Below are 27,833 nucleotides of genomic sequence, written 5' to 3'. Positions count from 1 at the left end.
TTGTTCCGTCTATAATCCATTAGTAACACCTCGTAAAATACCTGGTCAGTATTCCATGTAAGAAATAAACGAATGTATAAAAAATAATTGTGAGAATTCTTTCAACATCATCCACATGGTAGCCTAACACCACACTAAGTCAATGGGGAAAATTCTAGCCTATACTGCAATTGTGACGCAGTTATAAGATATCCGTGGAATAATTTCATTATTGCTGTTATCTTCGACCAAGGGGTTGCCTAACACCACACTAAGTCAATGGGGGTAATCTAGCATAACCATGTTTATTAGCTGAAATTGTGACGCAGTTATAAGGTATCCATGGAATACTTTCGTTATTGCTGTTAGCTTCGACCACATTGTAGCCTAACACCACACTAAGTCAATGGGAATTTTGCCTAACCATCGGTTTGCAAAAAAATAAAAAATAAAAAAAAAAAAAAAATAAAAATAATAATAACACTGCGTAGGATTCGGGTAATAAATTAGGAACCGGGTAGTTTCGCGGATACCCCGTGCAAACACTACTAAAGAATAGTGATATAAAGAGGTTTAGTGGGTGGCTGAGCCTAAAATACTTTTGCATCAAAATTTGCGATCAATGACTAGAGGTGTAGGGATAAGTACTACAAAATTTCGCGCAACCGGTATACCCACACATTAAAGTTATTGTTTTCCGTCCCGCGTTATGTTCGCATTTTAGGAGCGTTACGTTCGCCTAGTCAAATAATTGTTTTGACCTATCCTTACAGAGTGCTATATGTACACATGGAAGTAACGTTACTTTGTAGCAGACGGTCAAAATAAATCCAATTATTCATACCACCAGTCCAACAAAACTTTTAAGTTTAAAGTTTTAATACTTTTCCTAAGTTAAATTCTGCGAACGTAACGGTAAATCGAACGTAACACAGTTGGACGGAAGTTGTCAAAATGTGATTTTTTCGTTACGTTTTGTACTTACGAAAATGTTTGGCCTAACACAATTGAAGACTGACTTCATACAGACTAAATAATCGTGCGATAACAGAACATTGATGACGATAAGTTCGTTCACCTTCAATGAAGTTTCTTTGGTGATCGAGCGAACGTGACATGGAAGTTTGGACAGACATAACGTTTGACATCAAAGATTGCTTATAACTCACACATTTTTACAATTACTGCCATGTTTTGGACAAGATGATGACGGGCGATTACCAATGTTGTAATCACATTGACTGACGGGAGAATTTGTTTCTTTGTTTTGAAGGAAATGATAGATATACATTTGATCACAAATTGGACAGAATTTTAGAAGTTCAAGGTAAAGAATTTCAATGTCTGATTAGAGAAAATTGAATGGGGAGTTGAACCAAAACTAACTATTTTTTGTTTTGTTCCACTATCCTGTTTTAAAAAATGGTGGACAATATTTGAAGGGGTGGGTCATTTAACAAGGGAGGCCTTAAGAAATTGAGGTGTATAAACATGTGGGACCCTATTCCGTCCACAATATGTAGTTCCACTTAATAAAAATTCTTCGGACACAGATAAAAAAGACACCACATAAAGATCATTATTTTTTTTATTTCTACAATCATATAACTGCATAATTCTGGTATCACAATTTTTTTTTAATTGAATATGTTGCATTACCTCAACTCATATTTGAAAAGTATAATTGGACCCCTTTACTGTGAAATCTGCCTTATGACATTAATGATAAATGTCTCATGATGTCTGTGTGCTGACCTTGTAGTAATTATGGTTTAGTGTATATGATGTATGAGTCTTTATATATATGACATTAATGATAAATGTCTCATGATGTCTGTGTGCTGACCTTTTAGTAAATATGGTAAAGTGTATATGATGTTTGAGTCTTTATATATATAACATTAATGATAAATGTCTCATGATGTCTGTGTGCTGACCTTTTAGTTAATATGGTTTAGTGTATATGAAGTATGAGTCTTTATGGCAATAATGATAAATGTCTCATGATGTCTGTGTGCTGACATTTTAGTTAATATGGTTTAGTGTATATGATGTATGAGTCTTTATATGACATGAATGATAAATGTCTCATGATGTCTGTGTGCTGACCTATTAGTAAATATGGTTTAGTGTTTATGAAGTATGAGTCTTTATGTCATTAATGATAAATGTCTCATGATGTCTGTGTACTGACCTTTTAGTTAATATGGTTTAGTGTATATGAAATATGAGTCTTTATGGCATTAATGATAAATGTCTCATGATGTCTCTGTACTGACCTATTAGTAAATATGGTTTAGTGTATATGAAGTATGAGTCTTTATGGCATTAATGATAAATGTCTCATGATGTCTGTGTGCTGACCTATTAGTAAATATGGTTTTGTGTGGTATGAGTCTTTATGTCATTAATGATAACTGTCTCATGATGTCTGTGTACTGACCTTTTAGTTAATATGGTTTAGTGTTTACGATGTATGAGTCTTTATATGACATTAATGATAAATGTCTCATGATGTCTGTGTACTCACCTATTAGTAAATATGGTTTAGTGTATATGAAGTATGAGTCTTTATGGCATTAATGATAAATGTCTCCTGATGTCTGTGTGCTAACCTATTAGTAAATATGGTTTATTGTATATGAAGTATGAGTCTTTATATGTATGACATTAATGATAAATGTCTCATGATGTCTGTGTGCTGACCTATTAGTTAATATGGTTTAGTGTATATGAAGTATGAGTCTTTATGGCATTAATGATAACTGTCTCATGATGTCTGTGTACTGACCATTTAGTTAATATGGTTTAGTGTTTACAATGTATGAGTCTTTATATGACATTAATGATAAATGTCTCATGATGTCTGTGTACTGAGCTTTTAGTTAATATGGTTTAGTGTATATGAAGTATGAGTCTTTATGGCATTAATGAAAAATGTCTCATGATGTCTGTGTGCTGACATTTTAGTTAATATGGTTTAGTGTATATGATGTATGAGTCTTTATATGACATTAATGATAAATGTCTCATGATGTCTGTGTACTGACCTTTTAGTTAATATGGTTTAGTGTATATGAAGTATGAGTCTTTATGGCATTAATGATAAATGTCTCATGATGTCTGTGTACTGACCTTTTAGTTAATATGGTTTAGTGTATATGAAGTATGAGTCTTTATGGCATTAATGATAAATGTCTCCTGATGTCTGTGTACTGACCTTTTAGTTAATATGGTTTAGTGTATATGAAGTATGAGTCTTTATGGCATTAATGATAAATGTCTCCTGATGTCTGTGTACTGACCTATTAGTAAATATGGTTTAGTGTATATGAAGTATGAGTCTTTATGGCGTTAATGATAAATGTCTCATGATGTCTGTGTACTGAGCTTTTAGTTAATATGGTTTAGTGTATATGAAGTATGAGTCTTTATGGCATTAATGATAAATGTCTCATGATGTCTGTGTGCTGACCTATTAGTAAATATGGTTTTGTGTATATGATGTATGAGTCTTAGTGTAAATTTAAATGTTTTACAAGCTCTTTACAGGTGGTCAAAGCTTTGATGTATAATGTATCATGTATAAAGGTAAACTATTAGCCTTTCACAAGTGGTCGAAGCTTTGATGTACAAGGTATACTGGTATACTATTAAAGGTGTTGGAAACAGAATTGATTTGTTAACTCTTTGAAAGTTTGTCAGGAACATAACATGTCCAAGGCTTTATAGTGCATTTTTGTAACATCTCCACTCATGAAGACTTGTCTTGATGGGTTTTAGAAAGCTTTTTCTTAGATGTTTGTTTTGAAGAACTTATCAGCTATTTGTTTGGTTGGTATCTACAAGTGAATGTTGCAAATATTTCTGTGATTGTCCAGGGAGCTGAAACATTCTGTTGTTTCAGTTGTCAATCAAGTAAATGTGTGTAAAAGTATGAGGCAAAGGCATCACAAAGCATCCTGGCTTTTTGGTTTCTCAGGTTGTATTCTATCTTAGGCACATGAAAAAGCTGTAAGTACTGTATGCTTACAGTAGCAGCTTCAGTGAGCTGTAAGTACTGTATGCTTACATTAGCAGCTGCAGTGAGCTGTAAGTACTGCATGCTTACAGTAGCAGCTTCAGTGAACTGTAAGTACTGTATGCTTACATTAGCAGCTTCAGTGAGCTGTAAGTACTGCATGCTTACAGTAGCAGCTTCAGTGAGCTGTAAGTACTGTATGCTTACATTAGCAGCTTCAGTGAGCTGTAAGTACTGCATGCTTACAGTAGCAGCTTCAGTGAGCTGTAAGTACTGTATGCTTACATTAGCAGCTTCAGTGAACTGTATGCTTACATTAGCAGCTTCAGTGAGCTGTAAGTACTGTATGCTTACATTAGCAGCTTCAGTGAGCTGTAAGTACTGTATGCTTACATTAGCAGCTTCAGTGAACTGTAAGTACTGTATGCTTACATTAGCAGCATCAGTGAGCTGTAAGTACTGTATGCTTACATTAGCAGCTTCAGTGAACTGTATGCTTACATTAGCCGCTTCAGTGAGCTGTAAGTACTGTATGCTTACATTAGCAGCTTCAGTGAACTGTAAGTACTGTATGCTTACATTAGCAGCATCAGTGAACTGTATGCTTACATTAGCAGCTTCAGTGAGCTGTAAGTACTGTATGCTTACATTAGCAGCTTCAGTGAGCTGTAAGTACTGTATGCTTACATTAGCAGCATCAGTGAGCTGTAAGTACTGTATGCTTACATTAGCAGCTTCAGTGAACTGTATGCTTACATTAGCAGCTTCAGTGAACTGTAAGTACTGTATGCTTACATTAGCAGCATCAGTGAACTGTATGCTTACATTAGCAGCTTCAGTGAGCTGTAAGTACTGTATGCTTACATTAGCAGCTTCAGTGAGCTGTAAGTACTGTATGCTTACATTAGCAGCTTCAGTGAGCTGTAAGTACTGTATGCTTACATTAGCAGCTTCAGTGAACTGTATGCTTACATTAGCAGCTTCAGTGAACTGTAAGTACTGTATTCTTACATTAGCAGCATCAGTGAACTGTATGCTTACATTAGCAGCTTCAGTGAGCTGTAAGTACTGTATGCTTACATTAGCAGCTTCAGTGAACTGTAAGTACTGTATGCTTACATTAGCAGCTTCAGTGAGCTGTAAGTACTGTATGCTTACATTAGCAGCTTCAGTGAACTGTATGCTTACATTAGCAGCTTCAGTGAGCTGTAAGTACTGTATGCTTACATTAGCAGCTTCAGTGAGCTGTAAGTACTGTATGCTTACATTAGCAGCTTCAGTGAGCTGTAAGTACTGTATGCTTACATTAGCAGCTTCAGTGAACTATCATGTCTCCTTTCAGGTCAATACTGACGGGGCTGTTTCCTCCAACATCGGGAAATGCATACATCTATGGAAAGAGTATACTAACAGACATTGATGAGATTCGTAAGAGTCTTGGCATGTGCCCGCAACACAATGTACTGTTTGATAAGTAAGTAGAATCAAACAATCATATGTGTGTTAATACCTCAGAATATATGTACAGTGGTTCTGCTAATCACAGATCCTGAACGAAAAGACTCAATCTTTATTAATTTAATGATCAATTGCTTTTGTGAGCACAAAGCAGTTAATGCTCCAGGGAGAAGCATCTCTCCATCATTCCTAAGTGTTGAAAGTAAGTATTGAAATTGTATTGGTTGAGTACAGGAATTAGTTAGTAAAAATGGGATCCAGTCCTTCCTGTCGTCTCATTTATTGTTTTTGTTTCGTACTAAGCCTTGCCCTGTGATGAATTGTAGTTTCCCTCTGCCAGAAAATTCAAGTCTAAGGGCTGACTGTTTAACGATACAGGTGTTTAATGGTACGGGTGGTTAATGATATGGGTTTTAATATGGGTGTTTAACTGTATGGGTGTTTAACGATATGGGTGTTTAACTATATATGGGTGTTTAAGGATATGGGTGTTTAATGGTACATGTTTTTAATGGTACGGGTGTTTAATAATATGGGTGGTTCATGATACAGGTGTTTAATATTATTGGTGTTTAATGATATGGGTGGTTAACTTTACTGGTGGTTAACCACTGTTGTTTTACGATATAGTAGTTTAACGATATGGGTGCTTAACTATATGAGTGTTTAATGGTACGGGTGGTTAATGAGACAGGTGGTTAACGATATGGGTGGTTAGGATAAGGGTGTTTAACTTTGGGTGTTTACTGATACAGCTGTTTAATGATACGGGTGGTTAATGATATAGGTGTTTTATGATATGGGTATCGAACTATATGGGTGCTGATGGGTGCTTAATTATATGTGTTTCAATATTAATAGTTAGTAGCGCTACCTTTATTAAATTATATATCATTAGTATGTAGGTGGCTTCAACACACAAAGATGGTTTCTGATCATATTTGCTTTTTATTTTGAATTCCTTCTTGCATGACAGTTTGACAGTTGCTGAACACCTCTGGTTCTTTGCTCGTTTGAAGGGACTTCCCCCAAAGCAAGTAAAAGCAGAATCACTCAAGATGTTAGAGGACTTGCAGTTACCTCAAAAGAAAGATGAACTTCCAAGTGCCTTATCAGGTCAGATAAAGTATATGTAAAGTATTGCTGTACTTCTGGCAGCTGAATGATTGGCTTACAAGTAGGATTTGATGGATAGCCAATTGATGTATGTGTGATGCAGTTATAGAGTTTGATGGATAGCCAATTGATGTATGTGTGATGTAGTTATAGAGTTTGGTGAATACCCAATTTATGTGTGTGTGATGCAGTTATAGAGTTTGATGGATAGCCAATTGATGTATGTGTGATGCAGTTATAGAGTTTGATGGATAGCCAATTTATGTATGTGTGATGCAGTTATAGAGTTTGATGGATAGCCAATTGATGTATGTGTGATGCAGTAATAGAGTTTGATGGATAGCCAATTGATGTATGTGTGATGTAGTTATAGAGTTTGATGGATAGCCAATTGATGTATGTGTGATGCAGTAATAGAGTTTGATGGATAGCCAATTGATGTATGTGTGATGCAGTTATAGAGTTTGATGGATAGCCGATGTGTTGATGTTCATGTAGAGTTTGATGGATGGCTGATGTATATGATGTTGAAGTAGAGTATGATGGATAGCCAATGTGTTGATGTTGAAGTAGAGTTTGATGGATGGCTGATGTATATGTGATGTTGAAGTAGAGTATGATGGATAGCCAATGTGTTGATGTTGAAGTAGAGTTTGATGGATGGCTGATGTATATGTGATGTTGATGTAGAGTTTGATGGATGGCTGATGTATATGTGATGTTGAAGTAGAGTTTGATGGATGGCTGATGTATATGTGATGTTGATGTAGAGTTTGATGGATAGCTGATGTATATGTGATGTTGATGTAGAGTGTGATGGATAGCCGATGTGTTGATGTTGAAGTAGAGTTTGATGGATGGCTGATGTATATGTGATGTTGAAGTAGAGTTTGCTGATGTATATATGTGATGTTGATGTAGAGTTTGATGGACGGCTGATGTATATGTGATGTTGATGTAGAGTGTGATGGATAGCCGATGTGTTGATGTTGAAGTAGAGTTTGATGGATGGCTGATGTATATGTGATGTTGAAGTAAAGTTTGCTGATGTATATGTGATGTTGATGTAGAGTTTGATGGATAGCTGATGTTTATGTGATGTTGATGTAGAGTTTGATGGATGTCTCATGTATATGTGATTTTGAAGTAGAGTGTGATGGATAGCCGATGTGTTGATGTTGAAGTAGAGTTTGATGGATGGCTGACGTATATGTGATGTTGATGTAGAGTTTGATGGATAGCCGATGTGTTGATGTTGAAGTAGAGTTTGATGGATGGCTGATGTATATGTGATGTTGAAGTAGAGTTTGATGGATGGCTGATGTTTATGTGATGTTGATGTAGAGTTTGATGGTAGGCTGATGTATATGTGATGTTGAAGTAGAGTGTGATGGATAGACGATGTGTTGATGTTGATGTAGAGTTTGATGGATAGCTGATGTATATGTGATGTTGATGTAGAGATTGATGGATGGCTGATGTATATGTGATGTTGAAGTAGAGTGTGATGGATAGCCGATGTGTTGATGTTCATGTAGAGTTTGATGGATGGCTGATGTATATGTGATGTTGAAGTAGAGTTTGATGGATGGCTGATGTATATGTGATGTTGAAGTAGAGTTTGCTGATGTATATATGTGATTTTGAAGTAGAGTGTGATGGATAGCCGATGTGTTGATGTTGATGTAGAGTTTGATGGATGGCTGACGTATATGTGATGTTGATGTAGAGTGTGATGGATAGCCGATGTGTTCATGTTGAAGTAGAGTTTGATGGATGGCTGATGTATATGTGATGTTGAAGTAGAGTTTGATGGATGGCTGATGTTTATGTGATGTTGATGTAGAGTTTGATGGATGGCTGATGTATATGTGATGTTGAAGTAGAGTGTGATGGATAGCCGATGTGTTGATGTTGATGTAGAGTTTGATGGATGGCTGATGTATATGTAATGTTGATGTACAGTTTGATGGATGGCTGATGTCTATGTGATGTTGAAGTAGAGTGTGATGGATAGCCGATGTGTTGATGTTGATGTAGAGTTTGATGGGTAGCTGATGTATATGTGATGTTGATGTAAAGTTTGATGGATGGTTGATGTATATGTGATGTTGATGTAGAGTTTGATGGGTAGCTGATGTATATGTGATGCTGATGTAGAGTTTGATGGATGGTTGATGTATATGTGATGTTGAAGTAGAGTTTGATGGATAGCTGATGCATATGAGTTAATTGGCACATGTGTACTATTAAATGGTTGCTAGTTCTTTGTAGTTATAAAGAAAATTGGTATATGTGTACTAGTTTTATGGTGTATAGTTCTTAGGAGTTACATAGATAATTAGTGTATGTGTGTACTATTTAATGGTTGTTAGTTTTTCATGCAGATAATTGGTATATGTGTAATATTTTATGGTTTTTAGATGTTTTGAGTTATATAGACTATAATTGGTATATGTGTACTATTGTATTGCTATGAGTTCTTTATATAAATAATTGGTATACGTGTACTATTCTATTGCTATAAATAGTTCATAGATAATTGTTATATGTATACTATTCTATTGCTATCAGTTCTTTATACAGATAATTGGCTATTGTATTGCTATTAGTTCTTTATATAGATAATTGGTATATGTGTACTATTCTATTGCTATTAGTTCTTTATATAGATAATTGGTATATGTGTACTATTCTATTGCTATTAGTTCTTTATATTGATAATTGGTATATGAGTACTATTCTATTGCTATTAGTTCTTTATATAATTGTAATATGTGTACTATTCTATTGCTATTAGTTATTTATATAGATAATTGGTATATGTGTGCTATTCTATTGCTATTAGTTCTTTATATAGATAATTGGTATATGTGTACTATTACATTGCTATTAGTTCTTTATATAGATAATTGGTATATATGTGTACTATTCTATTGCTATTAGTTCTTTATATAGATAATTGTTATATGTGTACTATTCCTATGCTATTAGTTCTTTATATAGATAATTGGTATATGTGTACTATTCTATTGCTATTAGTTCTTTATATAGATAATTGTTATATGTGTACTATTCTAGTGCTATTAGTTCTTTATATAGATAATTGGTATATTTGTGCTATTTTAATGTTGTTCCTCTCTTTTTTTCAGGTGGTATGAAACGTAAACTCTCAATTGCCATAGCGTTTTTGGGAGGAGCTAAATGTGTTATACTGGATGAGCCTACTGCAGGGGTAGATCCTTACTCAAGGAGAGAAATATGGGATCTTTTGAACAAATATCGCCAAGGTTAGTCAACCCCTAGCTGTCTAATAAGTTAGTGTCCACAGTCACACATATAAGCATTTCAAGTGAGAATGTTTGAATTAGTTTGATTATAAATTAAAAGCAAATGCCTTGTACTGTACCTCAGTTAGGGAAGAGTTTGTTGCCTGATGAGCCAATGTGTTGCTTCCAGACAACCTCTGCTTCTGTTTCTGTGATATGAAGCCTCCAACTAGCAACAGATTAATGTGAACAGTGTTGAAACATCAGGACTATTTAATAGTAACACTATACTTGTGTTACAGTCAAGGCAAATGTATTGATGATCTTTCTTCTATAGAAACAACTAGATACTTGAAGCTGTCTAAGTATAGAAAGTCCCCAGACAATGACATGTTATCAACAATACTTTACAGTAATGTGCTTAGCTGACCACATTCATAGCTTAAAGCTGTCTAAGTATAGAAAGTACTCAGACAATAACATGTTATCAACAATACTTTACAGTAATGTGCTTAGCTTGCCACATTCATAGCTTGATGCTGTCTAAGTATAGAAAGTACTCAGACAATAACATGTTATTAACAATACTTTACAGTAATACTTTACAGTGCTTAGCTGACCACATTCATAGCTACATTAAAGTTTTAAAGTTAAAGTTAAATATACAGTGTCATACATCACAGCATTTTAGAAGTCTTGAGGTATGGCCTAGGCTTGCAACACGTGAGAGTAGGTAAGGCCTAGGCCTGCAACATGTGAGAGCAGGTCAGGCCAAAGCCTGCAACATGTGAGAGCAGGTAAGGCCTAGGCCTGCAACATGTGAGAGCAGGTATGGCATAGGCCTGCAACATGTGAGAGCAGGTATGGCATAGGCCTGCAACATGTGAGAGCAGGTAAGGCCTAGGCCTGCAACATGTGAGAGCAGGTAAGGCCTAGGCCTGCAACATGTGAGAGCAGGTATGGCCTAGGCCTGCAACATGTGAGAGCAGGTAAGGCCTAGGCCTGCAACACTTGAGAGCAGGTAAGGCCTAGGCCTGCAACATGTGAGAGCAGGTAGGGCCTAGGCCTGCAACATGTGAGAGCAGGTATGGCCTAGGCCTGCAACATGTGAGAGCAGGTATGGCCTAGGCCTGCAACATGTGAGAGCAGGTTAGGCCTTGGCCTGCAACATGTGAGAGCAGGTAGGGCCTAGGCCTGCAACATGTGAGAGCAGGTATGGCCTAGGCCTGCAACATGTGAGAGTAGATGAGATCTAGGCCTGCAACATGTGAGAGCAGGTATGGCCTAGGCCTGCAACATGTGAGAGTAGATGAGATCTAGGCCTGCAACATGTGAGAGCAGGTATGGCCTAGGCCTGCAACATGTGAGAGCAGATGAGATCTAGGCCTGCAACATGTGAGAGCAGGTAAAGCCTAGGCCTGCAACATGTGAGAGTAGATAAGGCCTAGGCCTGCAACACTTAACAGCAGGTAAAGCATAGTCCTGCAGCACTCTATAGCATATTAGGCCTATCCCTGCAACATGTGAGAGTAGATAAGGGATAGGCCGACAACAGTTGATAGTAGATAAAATCTAGGCCTGCAACACTTTATAGCAAGGAAGGCCTAGCCAGTAGTGAATTGTGTGGTTTATTGTCAGCTAAGGTATTCAAGTATGTAATACTTCATTCCAAGTAAGACATTACAGAATGTGGAACAAAACAGCATAAGGATAAAATGGAACAAATTTACCTTCCTGCATGGTGGCAGCCAACTGTTTGATGTAATATCAGTAAACCTGCATGGTGGCAGCCAACTGTTTGATGTTATATCAGCAAACCTGCATGGTGGCAGCCAACTGTTTGATGTAATATCAGTAAACCTGCATGGTGGCAGCCAACTGAAATATCAGTATTTCTTTAATTACAGGACGCACAGTCATCATGTCAACTCACCACATGGATGAGGCAGATGTACTTGGCGATCGCATTGCTATCATCGCCAATGGAAAACTCAAGTGTTGTGGATCCTCCCTATTCCTGAAAGGACGATATGGATCTGGTTACTACCTAGTGTTGACTAAGGAGACAACCAGCATGCAGCTACGTCAAGAGGTGAGTTTCTTACAATGAATCTAGTCTGGAGGGAACAAGAAGAGATGTGAGTGGAGTGGGGATTCGTTCTAGTCTAGCTGTGAAAGGGGATTCACTCTAATCAGGCCATGAGAGGGGAGTCACTCTAGTCTGGAGGGAAGTGGGGAGTGAGCCTAGCTTGAATGTGAGAGGGGAGTGAGCCTAGTTTGGATGTGAGAGGGGAGTGAGCCTAGTTTGGATGTGAGAGGGGAGTGAGCCTAGTTTGGATGGGAGAGGGGAGTGAGCCTAGTTTGGATGGGAGAGGGGAGTGAGCCTAGTTTGGATGTGAGAGGGGGAGTGAGCCTAGTTTGGATGGGAGAGGGGATTGAGCCTAGTTTGGATGTGAGAGGGGGATTGAGCCTAGTTTGGATGTGAGAGGGGAGTGAGCCTAGTTTGGATGGGAGAGGGGGAGTGAGCTTAGTTTGGATGGGAGAGGGGAGTGAGCCTAGTTTGGATGTGGGAGGGAGTCACTCTTCTGAATGGGAATGGAAGATGGCAGTCACTTTAATCTGGATGAGAGATGAGAGCATTTTCCAGTTTTCTTGTTTTGTCTTATCTTCCATAATATTTTGCACATTTGTTGCTTTTTGAATACTTCTGCTATTTTTTCTGTTGTATTGTTTGTTGCAGCTTGCTGGTGGTTACAGCATTGATGAGAACACATCTGAGGAAGTTGAAATTGAAGGTAAAATTAAAGTTCACACATGATAAGATACTTACAGATATCTCAGGTTACAACTATTTGGCTTGAGATTAGCTCACAATGCATGTATGAATCTTTCAGTGCTTTAAACATTGATGCCCTTATATAAGGAGTTGTCTGGAGCTGATGGGATTTTTTGTTATTGTTCAACAGCAATAGATCAAGTTAGTTTCTACAGAGATGTGTGTATTTTGCAATTTTCAGGTTGACAAAAGGAAGAATGAAGGTACTGTGACTGAACAATTGTAACCAATAACCTAGGTAATGTAGCATGAGTTAGGCAATGTAACATGAGTGAGGTAATGTAACATGAGCTAGGTAATGTAACATGAGTTAGGTAATGTAAAGTAACCTAGGTAATGTAAGATAACCTAGGTAATGTAACATAACCTAGGTAATGTAACATAACCTAGGTAATGTAACAAGAACTTGGTAACATAGCAACCTAGGTAATGTAACATGAGTTAGGTAATGTAAAGTAACCTAGGTAATGTAAGATAACCTAGGTAATGTAACATAACCTAGGTAATGTAACAAGAACTTGGTAACATAGCAACCTAGGTAATGTAACATGAGTTAGGTAATGTAGCATAACCTAGGGAATGTAACATGAGCTAGGTAATATAACAAGAACTTGGTAATGTAACATATCCTAGGTTACGTAACAACTTAGGTAACTTAGCACGAGCTAGGTAATGTAACATACCCTAGGTAATGTAACATAACCTAGGTAATGTAACATAACCTAGGTAATGTAACATAACCTAAGTAATGTAACAACCTAGGTAATTTAGCATGAGCTAGGTAATGTGACATACCTTAGGTAATGTAACATGAGTTAGCATAACCTAGGGAATGTAACATGAGTTAGGTAATGTAGCATAACCTAGGGAATGTAACATAAGCTAGGTAATGTAACATGAGCTAGGAAATGTAACAAAACCTAGGTTATGTAACATGGGCTAGGTAATATAACAAGAACTTGGTAATGTAACATAACCTAGGGAATGTAACATGAGCTAGGTCATGTAACACAACCTTGGTAATGTAATATAACCTTGGTAATGTAACGTGTTCTAGGTAATGTAACATAACATAGGGAATGTAACATGAGCTAGGAAATGTAACATAACCTAGGTTATGTAACAACCTAGGTAATTTAGCATGAGCTAGGTAATGTGACATACCCTAGGTAATGTAACATAACCTAGGTAATGTAACATGGGCTAGGTAATATAACAAGAACTTGGTAATGTAACATAACGTAGGTAATGTAACATGAGTTAGGCAATGTAGCATAACCTAGGGAATGTAACATGAGCTAAGTAATATAACATGAGCTAGGAAATGTAACATAACCTAGGTAACGTACCAACCTAGGTAATTTTGCATGAGCTAGGTAATGTAACATAACTTAGGTAATGTAACATAACCTAGGTAATGTAACATAACCTAGGTAACGTACCAACCTAGGTAATTTTGCATGAGCTAGGTAATGTAACATAACTTAGGTAATGTAACATAACCTAGGTAATGTAACTAACCTAAGTAATGTAACAACCTAGGTAAGTTAGCATGAGCTAGGTAATGTGACATACCCTAGGTAATGTAACATAACCTAGGTAATGTAACTAACCTAAGTAATGTAACAACCTAGGTAAGTTAGCATGAGCTAGGTAATGTGACATACCCTAGGTAATGTGACATACCCTAGGTAATGTAACAACCTAGCTAATGTAACATGAGCTAGGTAATATAACAAGAACTTGGTAATGTAACATAACCTAGGAAATGTGACATACGCTAGCTCATGTAACACTACCTAGGTAATGTTACATGAGTTAGGTAATGTAACATGAGAAGGGGATACAAGAAACATGCATAGAGGACACAGAAGAAACATGGTTTTAGTGTGGGGGGGGGGGGGGAGCTGCAGCATGAGGGGTATGCAAAGAGGAAACATTTAAGGAGATATTAAATGTAAATAGAATAGATGAAGTCAAAAGTGTACAAAATAGAGAGAAGGTAAATGACTAAGACAAGCCAAATAATTGTAAAAGTATTTAACTTGATTTTAAATCATTTTTAACATCATGTACATGACATGCCCAAGTTAAGTCTTGTGAAGGTAGTGTCATATAAGGCATCTACTGCTACTATGATAATACTGTCGCATAGATCTTATGAGAATCAGTTAACATAGACCATACCCCTGAATGCTTCAGGCAGAAAGATGTCTCTGAAACATTTTCAGCATTTCCCATTTTACTATTATAAATTAATGTTTCTTTCCTATTAAGCAACTTTGCTGTTCAGGAGTTATCAACACCAGTGTATACCTAACAAATTTATGACTAAAGCTAGCCATCTGCATATTAATTATCTCATATTAAGAAGCCTATGTCAACAGCAAGCTCTTGGGCCACCTCTGCTGGAAAGGTTTGGCTTTATTGACAAATGTTTATGCCATGGTGTATAGGTGATAGAAGTGAAGGCTCATCTCCATTACCTACCCCTCTCTCCCTCTATCTACTACATTAATCCTTTATGCCATGGTGTGTAGGTGATAGAAGTGAAGGCTCATCTCCATTACCTACCCCTCCCTCCCTCCCTCTATCTACTATGTTAATCCTTTATGCCATGGTGTTTAGGTGATAGAAGTGAAGGCTCATCTCCATTACCTACCCTCCCTCTATCTACTACATTTATCCTTTATGCCATGGTGTGTAGGTGGTAACAGTGATGGCTCATGTTCATAACCTTCCTCTCCTAATCAAATTCTCCCTTTTTGGCAGATGTTGGCTACTGCAATGAAGCTGTAATCACCAGTTTCATTCAAAGATTTGTCCCTGGAGTGCAGCTGTGTGAAAACATTGGTCAAGAAATATCATACCTGTTGCCTTTTGGTGCCATAAAAGCTGGAGGTTTCCAAAATCTCTTTGCTCAGTTAGAGAAGCATGCAAAGAAGCTGCACATCAAGAACTTTGGAATCTCAGACACTTCTCTTGAAGAGGTTTGTACATATATCCTGATACAACATACCTTATGCAATATATTGCAGTGGTTTGTTCATTTAAGGAGGTTTTGCTCAAATTCCAAGGCAGGTAGGATGTCTTAAGTACTATATTGATGATATCATTGCCTTCATAGTTCCATGTATATGATTTATATACTGTTGTGAACCAAGTTGATTGTAATAACGCCTTAATAGTGTGAGGGAGTTGCATATAAAAATACATTTGTTGTATAAGGTAGCAACATGTATCAATTCCTTTACATTGAACTAAGCAGCTGGATGTAACGATGCCTGTAAATTGGTCTAGGAAACTGGATGTATTGATGTGATCATATTGGACTAGGTATCTGGATGTATTGATGCCTTCACATTGTTTTAGGTATCTGGATATATTGATTCGATCATACTGGTCTAGGTATGAGAATGTATTGATGCCTTTATATTGGTCTAGGTATCATGGATGTATGGATGCCTTCAAATTGGTCTAGGTATCTGGATGTATTGATTCCTTTATATTAGTCTAGGTATGTGAATGTATTGATTCCTTTATGTTTGTCTAGGTATCTGGATGTATTGACTCCTTTATATTAGTCTAGGTATGTGAATGTATTGATTCCTTTATATTAGTCTAGGTATGTGAATGTATTGGTTCATTTATATTAGTTTAGGCATCTGGATGTATGTATGCATTCATACTGGTCTAGGTATGTGGATGTATTGATGCCTTCATATTGGTCTAGGTATGTGGATGTATTGACTCCTTTATATTAGTCTAGGTATGTGAATGTATTGATTCATTTATTTATATTAGTTTAGGTATCTGGATGTATGGATGCATTCATACTGGTCTAGGTATGTGGATGTATTGACTCCTTTATATTAGTCTAGGTATGTGGATGTATTGACTCCTTTATATTAGTCTAGGTATGTGAATGTATTGGTTCCTTTGTTTAGATGCATTCATACTGGTCTATGTATCTGGATGTATAGATGCTGTTACATCATGGTCTAGGAATGTGAATAATAAATAAATACCATTTATTAAAGTGCTGTTATCATGAAATAAAACATGCTCAAGAGCACTGTACAAAAGAACCAATACCTGGAATATAAAATTACCAAACTAAGAAAACCTAAAAGTAATAACAACAGCAGTAAAAGTAAAACATGCTCAAGAGTACTGTTCAAAAGAACCAAAACATGGAATATAAAATTATTAAACTTAAGAAAACATAAAAGTAATAACAACAGCAGTAAAAGTAAAACATGCTCAAGAGCACTGTACAAAAGAACCAAAACCTGGAATATAAAATAAACAAACTTAAGAAAACCTAAAAGTAATAACAACAGCAGTAAAAGTAAAACATGCTCAAGAGAACTGTACAAAAGAAATGCATTGATGCCTTTACTTTGGTAATTCAAAGCCCCAATCTTATTTACAGGATTTCAAGTACAGCTTAGTCAGTCTACAATCTATTCTACAGGATATAAGTACAGCTTGGTCAGTCAACACCCCAATCTAATTTACAGGATTTTAAGTACAGCTTGTCAGTCAACACCCCAATTTTATTTACAGGATTTCAAGTACAAGCTTGGTCAGTCAACACCCCAATCTAATCTACAGGATCTCACATATCTTATATATCAAGTATTGTTTGTTGCTGTTGGCCTATGCATAACATTTACTTTGATTGACCATGTTCATTGGTCTCCAGTAATCAAGTGATGGTTGGATCTCAAAGTATTGGTATTAATTGGTTTTTAGTCCTTTACTGAACAAAATCCCATTCACCAGGCTGATTTCTTAATTCATGTTTGCTTTTCACAGGTCTTCTTGACCGTTGCAGAAGAGAGTGCAGAATTTAGGGAGGGTGACATTGACCTTGGAACAGACTCTGGCCTTCTCCCTAGACCTTTCATGGGCAGAGGTTCCCTCAGACGTAGAGGCTATCAACTCCCTAACATCACACCCACTATCGACCGTGATGATGTTGGCCTACTGCAGAGTGATTGTAAGTTCTTTATCAACTTGTTGACATCATAATTTTTGCAGGCAGCGATAATCTCAACTCCCTCAAAGTAACAAACCTGTTCCTGATAAACACTCTGTGACAGATGTTTTACCTGTTATGCTTCAAATCAAAATCCTTTCATCTAGTTTATCTATAATGACAAACCATTTCACTCTTAATCACTAGGGATCAAATTCTAATTGATCTGTATGGACACTAGTGTGTCTTGGTGTACATCTAGTTACAAAACTTTGAACAGGTACAGGTCTAGTGACCAACCCTTCCAATTGATACAGGTCTAGTGACCAACCCTTCCAATTGATAAAGGTCTAGTGACCAACCCTTCCAATTGATAAAGGTCTAGTGACCAACCCTTCCAATTGATAAAGGTCTAGTGACCAACCCTTCCAATTGATACAGGTCTAGTGACCAACCTTTCAATTGATACAGGTCTAGTGACCAACCTTTCAATTGATACAGGTCTAGTGACCAACCTTTCAATTGATACAGGTCTAGTGACCAACCTTTCAATTGATACAGGTCTAGTGACCAACCTTCCAATTGGTACAGGTCTAGTGACCAACCTTTTAATTGATACAGGTCTAGTGACCAACCTTTCAATTGATAAAGGTCTAGTGACCAACCTTCCAATTGATACAGGTCTAGTGACCAACCTTTCAATTGATACAGGTCTAGTGACCAACCTTTCAATTGATACAGGTCTAGTGACCAACCTTCCAATTGATACAGGTTTAGTGACCAACCTTTTAATTGATACAGGTCTAGTGACCAACCTTTCAACTGATACAGGTCTATTGACCAACCTTCCAATTGATACAGGTCTAGTGACCAACCTTTCAATTGATACAGGTCTAGTGACCAACCTTCCAATTGATACAGGTCTAGTGACCAACCTTTTAATTGATACAGGTCTAGTGACCAACCTTCCAATTGATACAGGTCTAGTGACCAACCTTCCAATTGATACAGGTCTAGTGACCAACCTTTCAATTGATACAGGTCTAGTGACCAACCTTTCAATTGATAAAGGTCTAGTGACCAACCTTCCAATTGATACAGGTCTAGTGACCAACCTTCCAATTGATACAGGTCTAGTGACCAACCTTTCAACTGATACAGGTCTAGTTACCAACCTTCCAATTGATACAGGTCTAGTGACCAACCTTCCAATTGATACAGGTCTAGTGACCAACCTTCCAATTGATACAGGTCTAGTGACCAACCTTTCAATTGATAAAGGTCTAGTGACCAACCTTTCAATTGATACAGGTCTTGTGACCAACCTTTCAATTGATACAGGTCTAGTGACCAACCTTCCAATTGATACAGGTTTAGTGACCAACCTTTTAATTGATACAGGTCTAGTGACCAACCTTTCAACTGATACAGGTCTATTGACCAACCTTCCAATTGATACAGGTCTAGTGACCAACCTTTCAATTGATACAGGTCTAGTGACCAACCTTCCAATTGATACAGGTCTAGTGACCAACCTTTTAATTGATACAGGTCTAGTGACCAACCTTCCAATTGATACAGGTCTAGTGACCAACCTTCCAATTGATACAGGTCTAGTGACCAACCTTTCAATTGATACAGGTCTAGTGACCAACCTTTCAATTGATACAGGTCTAGTGACCAACCTTTCAACTGATACAGGTCTAGTGACCAACCTTCCAATTGATACAGGTCTAGTGACCAACCTTTCAACTGATACAGGTCTATTGACCAACCTTCCAATTGATACAGGTCTAGTGACCAAACTTTCAACTGATACAGGTCTAGTGACCAACCTTTCAATTGATACAGGTCTAGTGACAACAAGTTTGACAGGTGTTGGTCAATTTACAAACCTTTCAGCAGGTGTAGGTTTAGCAACTAACCTATGAATTGCTACAAATCTAGTGACAACACTTAAAATAGGTATCGGTATAGTGATCAAACTTCTTATGGGAAATATGGTAAGTGCCAGACTGAGGTACTTCTTGTGACCAGCTGTTATCAAGAACTGAATGTATGTGTTGTAACAATCCCTCTAGGTATTGTGAGAAACTCCTAAATAGTATGTTTATGTACAGCTACTGACGAACCATCAACCAAAAACATGTACTTGCCTGCTTGATATACTACAGACTCTGATCAAGATCACCAAAGTCAAGCTATGCCAGTGAGGTTGGAAGATGACAAAGATTCAGCCTTGGGTGATGAAAGTCTGGATGAGGAACGTAACTCAAAGGAGAATCCTGGCCAGGAAGAATCAGGTATCTGCTGGTGTATTTAGATATTCATTATCTGTGAGTTTGTGATTAGAATCAGGAATCTGCTGGTGTATTTAGATATTCATTATCTGTGAGTTTGTGATTAGAATCAGGTGTCTGCTGGTGTATTTAGATATTCATTATCTGTGAGTTTGTGATTAGAATCTGGTTTCTGCTGGTGTATTTAGATATTCATTATCTGTGAGTTTGTGATTAGAATCAGGTGTCTGCTGGTGTATTTAGATATTCATTATCTGTGAGTTTGTAATTAGAATCAGGAATCTTCTGGTGTCCTTAGATATGCATTGTCTGTGAGTTTGTGATTAGAATCAGGTATCTGATGGTTTATTTAGATATTCATTATCTGTGAGTTTGTGATTAGAATCAGGTATCTGCTGGTGTATTAAGATATTCATTGTCTGTGAGTTTGTGATGGTAATCAGGTTTATATTGGTGTATCTAAATATTTATTATGTGTGATTTTGTGATTCGCTTTATTCTGGTATCAGAGGGTTGAGTGTGTTACAAGATATCCTTCATTTGATGAGCTGTGTGATAATGAACGTGATGGTTGAAAATAATTGTTTCCATTCATAAAGGTGCAGTCTTCATTAATCCTTCTGCTGTCATTGCTTTCTGGGTCATTCCATATCAAATCACCAAAGTTTGGAGTATGTTGTAGTTCGACTTCTTTTACCAAATTTATTGTATGCTTGGATCACCATGAAAATAAGCAGACTGTATAATAAAGTGAATTAAACCAGAAGCAGACAGCGTATTGCAATAGTATTTGTTAATATGACATTGATATCAGCACAGTATTGAATGACCTTCAAGTACAATACTCTAACTCAAAACCATGTGGAATAGCATAGCAGCCAAAAACCTTCTTTGGGGGTTAAAAATTCCTAACTTTGAGGATTTTTCATATACAAATAAGGCAAAATACCCTCCTTATATTGTTTGTACAAACAGGGTGGTACTATATCTCTTCTAGAAAAAAATAATCAGATTTTTTCAACATGACGCATTTTGAGTTATTGGCCGTCAAAGAAGACCTCTTTTGTACATCAGAGCAACTTTACAACTTCATAAATTAATAATGAGAAAAGCTAGAACCCTGAAAGTTGGTAAGTTGTAAGAACATAATAGTTTTAATTAAAGTAAAAAGCCCTCACAGCTCTCACATTGTTACGTTGGTAAACAATTGGCATAAAAGACCCATTGTCATGCATGGCAGCATGAAATAGCAACTTTAGAGCTGCACAACTTTAGTACAGGAAAGCATTGTAATCATTATTTTGTTTTGTTTGGACTGGAGAAAATAACATCTGAAATAATCTAATTAGTACCCTGAAGCAAAGATAGTGTGCATATACATCATATTTTAACCTTCTGCAAAGGCAAAACTTCCGTGAAAATAATTAAGGAAATGTGAATTAATACTGCAGGAACCTAAAAAAGCTAATTTTCTTGTTTGCCTAGTCAACGAAGTGGGTACAATAACTTTTGTACCCTTTTTGCAATTACAAGTTTCATGAAATTTTAAGATAAAAACTCCAAAAAACTGAAACCAAATCAGAATGTAACTTCTTGTACGCATGTACATAAGCGTGAAGCAGAGTTTAACATACAGAAGGCTCAGATAGCATAATTCTACCAGTGAAAAGAAACGGTTGGCAAGCGCAATTTTTCGCAATCCGGCAGATCTTTTTTTTGGTAGCTGGCTAGTAAACTTTATTGGCGAGAAAAAATTACACATAGGCTATGCTTGCCAAAAGTCCAGCCTTATGGAGAAAAAAAATACGGCATTGCTTCCAATCGCATAACAACACAAAAACTTAATGGGAGCAGTCTAGTCTAACCCATGTTTGTTTGCTCAACTTGTATCTCAAAATAAGCTTGCACTAAAATTATCCTGAATGCTGTCACTTATATCTCTAACCATGTGGCACCCTAACAACACACTAAGTCAATGGTAAAATCAAGCCCAACCCTCGATTTATTCGCTAAAATTGTGTTGCAGTTACCTGGCACTAAATCTATACACGGTTAAGAGAGATTTACTACAGTTATGCAGAGATGGACGTTACAGTCGCTGGTCTTTGTGGTTAGCATGTATACGTGTGGCGTATTATTGTTTTGCTTGACTTTTGGTGTGTCAATATGGGTTTTCCAAAGTTCTTGGGGCTCATATTTTTAATGGAATGGCTGGTTTACTTTTTTTTCAATCATAGTTATGTACAACTCCTTGATCAAGGCTAATAATGAACAGGCCAAGTTAAAGGCTATACTTATGTGCTGCTTGTATCAAACTTTTGAGTAGCAGATTGTCATGATCCTTGCTAAATGACCAAGAAATTTTATTTGTGAGGTTTGATATCGTGGAAGATTTGCAAGAATTATATGAAGTATCCACTATTAGACATTGGGAGTGACGGATTTTAGTGCAATTTGCAACATAAACTTCAGCTCTACTGACTGTCAAAACCGCCAAAGTTTATCAGCTTACTTGGCCAAGTTTACATATTGTTTGTGAACAATAAGCAGCTTTGTGTTGTCATGAGGCTGTGATCATTACTCAGGCTGGCTATCAGCTGGTGTGCATTCAGCCATGGGACCAATATGCACATGCATAATGAGCAAGTGGTGCGAGGTTTCTGCCGGTCTGGACATGGCCGTTAAATTTGTGAGGCTTCCCTAAAAAAAACCTAAAATTGGATATTTTGACTTATTTTCTTTTCTATGGGATAGAGTCTATAGGCTTCTGTAATAGGAAGGTAGTAGGATGTGCTGAGAAATCAGACCTCAAAATCAAGAAAATGTCACGGTGCCGACAAATTGCGGAATTTTAAAGTGATGAAACTGAAATTTTCAGAATATGCTTATTTCACAGTGCACTAATCATGCAATGAGTGTGGTTATTTTTGGAGAGGGTCCAGCAAAAGCCATCCATAACATGGAATGACCCGCCTTGCTTTTAATTCGTTTCTGCTCCTGTTTGCATGTTTCCCATTCTTCTTCATGACTGTTTGTCAAAGCAATAGGACTTTACATCAATTGATTGTAATAGATCATTTTTGGTTGCTTATTTTCCATTTGCGACCTATGGCCAGTTTAAATAAGGTACTGAACTGACTTAGCAGCCTGTGAATCCGCCCCCCCCCCCCCCCAAGATAATAAATTGGGTCACATATAAAGAATCAGGTAAATAGAAGTGGTTAAAAGTGACTGAGCAGCCAATAAATCCCCACCCCTGATAAATAGATTGGGTGATATATGAATAGTTGAATAGTTAGGGAACTAGAAGTGGTTAAAAGTGACTGAGCAGCCAATGAATCCCCACCCCTGATAAATAGATTGGGTGATATATGAATAGTTGAATAGTTGAATAGTTAGGGAACTAGAATTGGTTAAAAGTGACTGAGTAGCGAATGAACCTTCACCCCTGATAAATAGATTGGGTGATATATATGAATAGTTAGGGAATTAGAAGTGGTTAAAAGTGACTGAGCAGCCAATGAATCCCCACCCCTGATAAATAGATTGGGTGATATATGAATAGTTGAATAGTTAGGGAACTAGAAGTGGTTAAAAGTGACTGAGTAGCGAATGAACCTTCACCCCTGATAAATAGATTGGGTGATATATATGAATAGTTAGGGAACTAGAAGTGGTTAAAAGTGACTGAGCAGCCAATGAATTCCCACCTGTGATAAATAGATTGGGTGATATATGAATAGTTGAATAGTTAGGGAACTAGAAGTGGTTAAAAGTGACTGAGCAGCCAATGAATCCCCACCCCTGATAAATAGATTGGGTGATATATATGAATAATTAGGGAATTAGGAGTGGTTAAAAGTGACTGAGCAGCCAATAAATCCCACACCTGATAAATAGATTGGTTGATATATATGAATAATTTAGGGATCAAAAGTGGTTAAAAGTGACTGAGTAGCGAATGAACCTTCATCCCTGATAAATAGATTGGGTGATAAATATGAATAATTATGGAACTAGAAGTGGTTAAAAGTGACTGAGCAGCCAATAAATCCCCACCCCACCCCTGATAAATAGATTGGGAAATATATGATGAGTTTGGTAACTAGAAGTGGTTAATGAATACCCAACCCTCTACCCTCCCACCCCCTCCCCCAACTCTGATTATAAATAGAATGCATGTCACTGCAGATTTATATTAGAAACACCCTTTATAACCTTTTCATAAACATGACTTTTGTTATTTTACAAAAACAAATACATACAAAAAATAATTGTGTGATTTTACCAGGAATTAAAAAATTGATTTAGATGTTTTATGCTTTTTGATACTTTTTTTCATAAATAAAGTACACTGTTAATTGGTTAGGAATGGTTTCAGAAATGAGGTAGATTGCTTTCAATACTGAGTTTGAAAAGTGTCTTGTTAATGAAATGGTGAAGATGGAAATGGATTCTTTAATGCCTAAAATATTTCACTAGTATAGTAACCTTAAACACAGTATATTCTGCTAGTATAGTTCCTCACATAATCTATTCTGCTAGTAACATACCTCACATACAATATTTTACTAGCATAGTACCTCACATAATCTTTTATGCTGATAAACATGTTCCTTATTCTTTGTACAGTATCTCACCTAGTATGGTTTGGTAGTACAACCCCGCACATTATCTAGTTTGGTAGCACAATACCTCACATGATCTGGTTTGGTAGTACATACCTCACATTATCTGGTTTGGTAGTACAATACCTCACATTATCTGCTTTGGTAGTGCAGTACCTCACATTATCTGGTTTGGTAGTAAAAGACATCACATGATCTGGTTTGTTAGTACAATACCTCACATTATCTGGTTTGGTAGTACATACCTCACATTATCTGGTTTGGTAGTACAATACATCACATAATCTGGTTTGGTAGTACAATACCTTACATAATCTGGTTTGGTAGTACAATACCATACATTATCTGGTTTGGTAGTACAATACATCACATTATCTGGTTTGGTAGTACAGTACCTTACATTATCTGGTTTGGTAGTACATACCTCACATTATCTGGTTTGGTAGAACAATACCTTACATAATCTGGTTTGGTTGTACAATACCTCACATTATCTGGTTTGGTAGTACAGTACCTTACATAATCTGGTTTGGTAGTACATACCTCACATTATCTGGTTTGGTAGTACAATACCTCACATTATCTGGTTTGGTAGTACAGTACCTTACATATTCTGGTTTGGTAGTACATACCTCACATAATCTGGTTTGGTAGAACATACCTCACATTATCTGGTTTGGTAGTACAGTACCTCACATAATCTGGTTTGGTAGTACAGTACCTTACATAATCTGGTTTGGTAGTACAGTACCTTACATAATCTGGTTTGGTAGAACAATACCTTACATAATCTGGTTTGGTAGTACAGTACCTTACATAATCTGGTTTGGTAGAACAATACCTTACATAATCTGGTTTGGTAGTACAATACCTCACATTATCTGCTTTGGTAGTGCAGTACCTCACATTATCTGGTTTGGTAGTAAAAGACATCACATGATCTGGTTTGTTAGTACAATACCTCACATTATTTGGTTTGGTAGAACATACCTCACATTATCTGGTTTGGTAGTACAGTACCTTACATAATCTGGCAGTACCTTACATAATCTGGTTTGGTAGTACAAAACTTACATAATCTGGTTTGGAGGTACAGTACCTCACATTATCTGGTTTGGTAGTACAGTACCTCACATAATCTGGTTTGGTAGTACAGTACCTTACATAATCTGGTTTGGTAGTACAGTACCTTACTTAATCTGGTGTGGTAGAACAATACCTTACATAATCTGGTTTGGTAGTACAATACCTCACATTTTCTGGTTTGGTAGTGCAGTACCTCACATTATCTGGTTTGGTAGTAAAAGACATCACATGATCTGGTTTGTTAGTACAATACCTCACATTATTTGGTTTGGTAGTACATACCTCACATTATCTGGTTTGGTAGTACAAAACATCACATAATCTGGTTTGGTAGTACAATACATCACATAATCTGGTTTGGTAGTACAGTACCTTACATAATCTGGTTTGGTAGTACATACCTCACATTATCTGGTTTGGTAGTAAAATACCTCACATTATCTGGTTTGGTAGTACAGTACCTTACATTATCTGGTTTGGTAGTACAATACCTCACATAATCTGGTTTGGTAGAACATACCTCACATTATCTGGTTTGGTAGTACAGTACCTTACATAATCTGGTTTGGTAGTACAGTACCTTACATAATCTGGTGTGGTAGAACAATACCTTACATAATCTGGTTTGGTTGTACAGTACCTTACATTATCTGGTTTGGTAGTACAATACCTCACATTATCTAGTTTGGTAGTGCAGTACCTTACATAATCTGGTTTGGTTGTACAGTACCTTGCATAATCTGGTTTGGTAGTACAGTACCTTACATAATCTGGTTTGGTTGTACAGTACCTTACATAATCTGGTTTGGTAGTACATACCTCACATTATCTGGTTTGGTAGTCCAATACCTCACATAATCTGGTTTGGTTGTACAGTACCCCACATTATCTGGTTTGGTAGTACCTCACATGATCTGGTTTGGTAGTACAATACCTTACATAATCTGGTTTAGTTGTACAGTACCTTACATAATCTGGTTTGGTAGTACGTACCTAACATAATCTGGTTTGTTAGTACGTACCTCACATTATCTGGTTTGGTAGTACAGTACCTTACATAATCTGGTTTGGTAGTACATACCTCACATTATCTGGTTTGTTAGTACGTACCTCACATTATCTGGTTTGGTAGTACGTACCTAACATTATCTGGTTTGGTAGTTCAGTACCTAACATAATCTGGTTTGGTAGTTCAGTACCTTACATAATCTGGTTTGGTAGTACATACCTCACATTATCTGGTTTGGTAGTACAGTACCTTACATAATCTGGTTTGGTAGTACGTACCTCACATTATCTGGTTTGGTAGTTCAGTACCTCCATAGTCTGGCTTGTGTTTCTTCTTTAACTTTGTTGTTTTGTAATCAAGTACTGGTACAGGTAATTTGCATTAACTATTTGTCCTTTTCATTCTTCTTTCTTCTACTACAACAACATTCCTTTGTTCTATTTTAACTTTATAGTACAATTGATCCAAGAAGGTATGTCCTACTACCTCATTCATGAAATCTACTTAATTCTTTAATATTAAATAAGTCTGCACGCACTCGCTTTTTTTGCTTCTTGTAATGCATGGTGTGTAACCTTTGTTAGAGCTTATCTCACAAGTTTATGTTTTCATCTTATTATCCTCTCTGTCACAACAATAATTTGCATACAAAATAACACTACACTATATGAGCAAACAGCTGCATTTGAAGAGTGACACTTCCATTCATGATGAGGACACAGCTACAAGTAATTCCTGATTTAAGACTACACCATACATAGCTTGTAGACTTAAGCTAGGCTCCATGATGATTAACATACAGCTTCATGAACATAAGTGACTCTGGACTCCAGATATAATGAGTGTGCAGCTACATATGTGTAGACTTAAGCTAGGCACCATCATGATTAACATACAGCTTCATGAACATAAGTGACTCTGGACTCCAGATATTAGTGTGCAGCTACATATGTGTATACTTAAGCTAGGCTCCATGATGATTAACATACAGCTTCATGAACATAAGTGACTCTGGACTCCAGATATAATGAGTGTGCAGCTACATATGTGTAGACTTAAGCTAGGCACCATCATGATTAACATACAGCTTCATGAACATAAGTGACTCTGGACTCCAGATATTAGTGTGCAGCTACATATGTGTATA

The 27,833-nt window shown here is 36.8% G+C and overlaps 1 protein-coding gene across 4 annotated transcripts in view; it reads left to right on the top strand.

Moving 5' to 3' along the window:
• LOC139957379 (phospholipid-transporting ATPase ABCA1-like) overlaps window positions 1-27,833 on the top strand; it is a 185,623-nt gene that overhangs the window by 96,878 nt on the left and 60,912 nt on the right. For 3 of the 4 annotated variants that reach the window (XM_071955279.1, XM_071955281.1, XM_071955278.1), the window contains exons 24-32: window positions 5,343-5,474; window positions 6,435-6,574; window positions 9,727-9,864; window positions 11,751-11,935; window positions 12,584-12,638; window positions 15,452-15,669; window positions 17,501-17,684; window positions 19,838-19,966; window positions 27,141-27,158. In XM_071955279.1, coding sequence (XP_071811380.1) covers window positions 5,343-5,474; window positions 6,435-6,574; window positions 9,727-9,864; window positions 11,751-11,935; window positions 12,584-12,638; window positions 15,452-15,669; window positions 17,501-17,684; window positions 19,838-19,966; window positions 27,141-27,158 — 1,199 coding nt within the window. The remainder of the gene's footprint in view (window positions 1-5,342; window positions 5,475-6,434; window positions 6,575-9,726; window positions 9,865-11,750; window positions 11,936-12,583; window positions 12,639-15,451; window positions 15,670-17,500; window positions 17,685-19,837; window positions 19,967-27,140; window positions 27,159-27,833) is intronic. The other variant, XM_071955280.1, reaches the window with a different exon arrangement.

This window comes from Apostichopus japonicus, chromosome 2, assembly GCF_037975245.1.
Source record: "Apostichopus japonicus isolate 1M-3 chromosome 2, ASM3797524v1, whole genome shotgun sequence".
Taxonomy (NCBI): domain Eukaryota; kingdom Metazoa; phylum Echinodermata; class Holothuroidea; order Aspidochirotida; family Stichopodidae; genus Apostichopus; species Apostichopus japonicus.
Note: the sequence above shows the minus strand (reverse complement) of the source record. Positions and strands in the feature narration are given on the sequence as shown.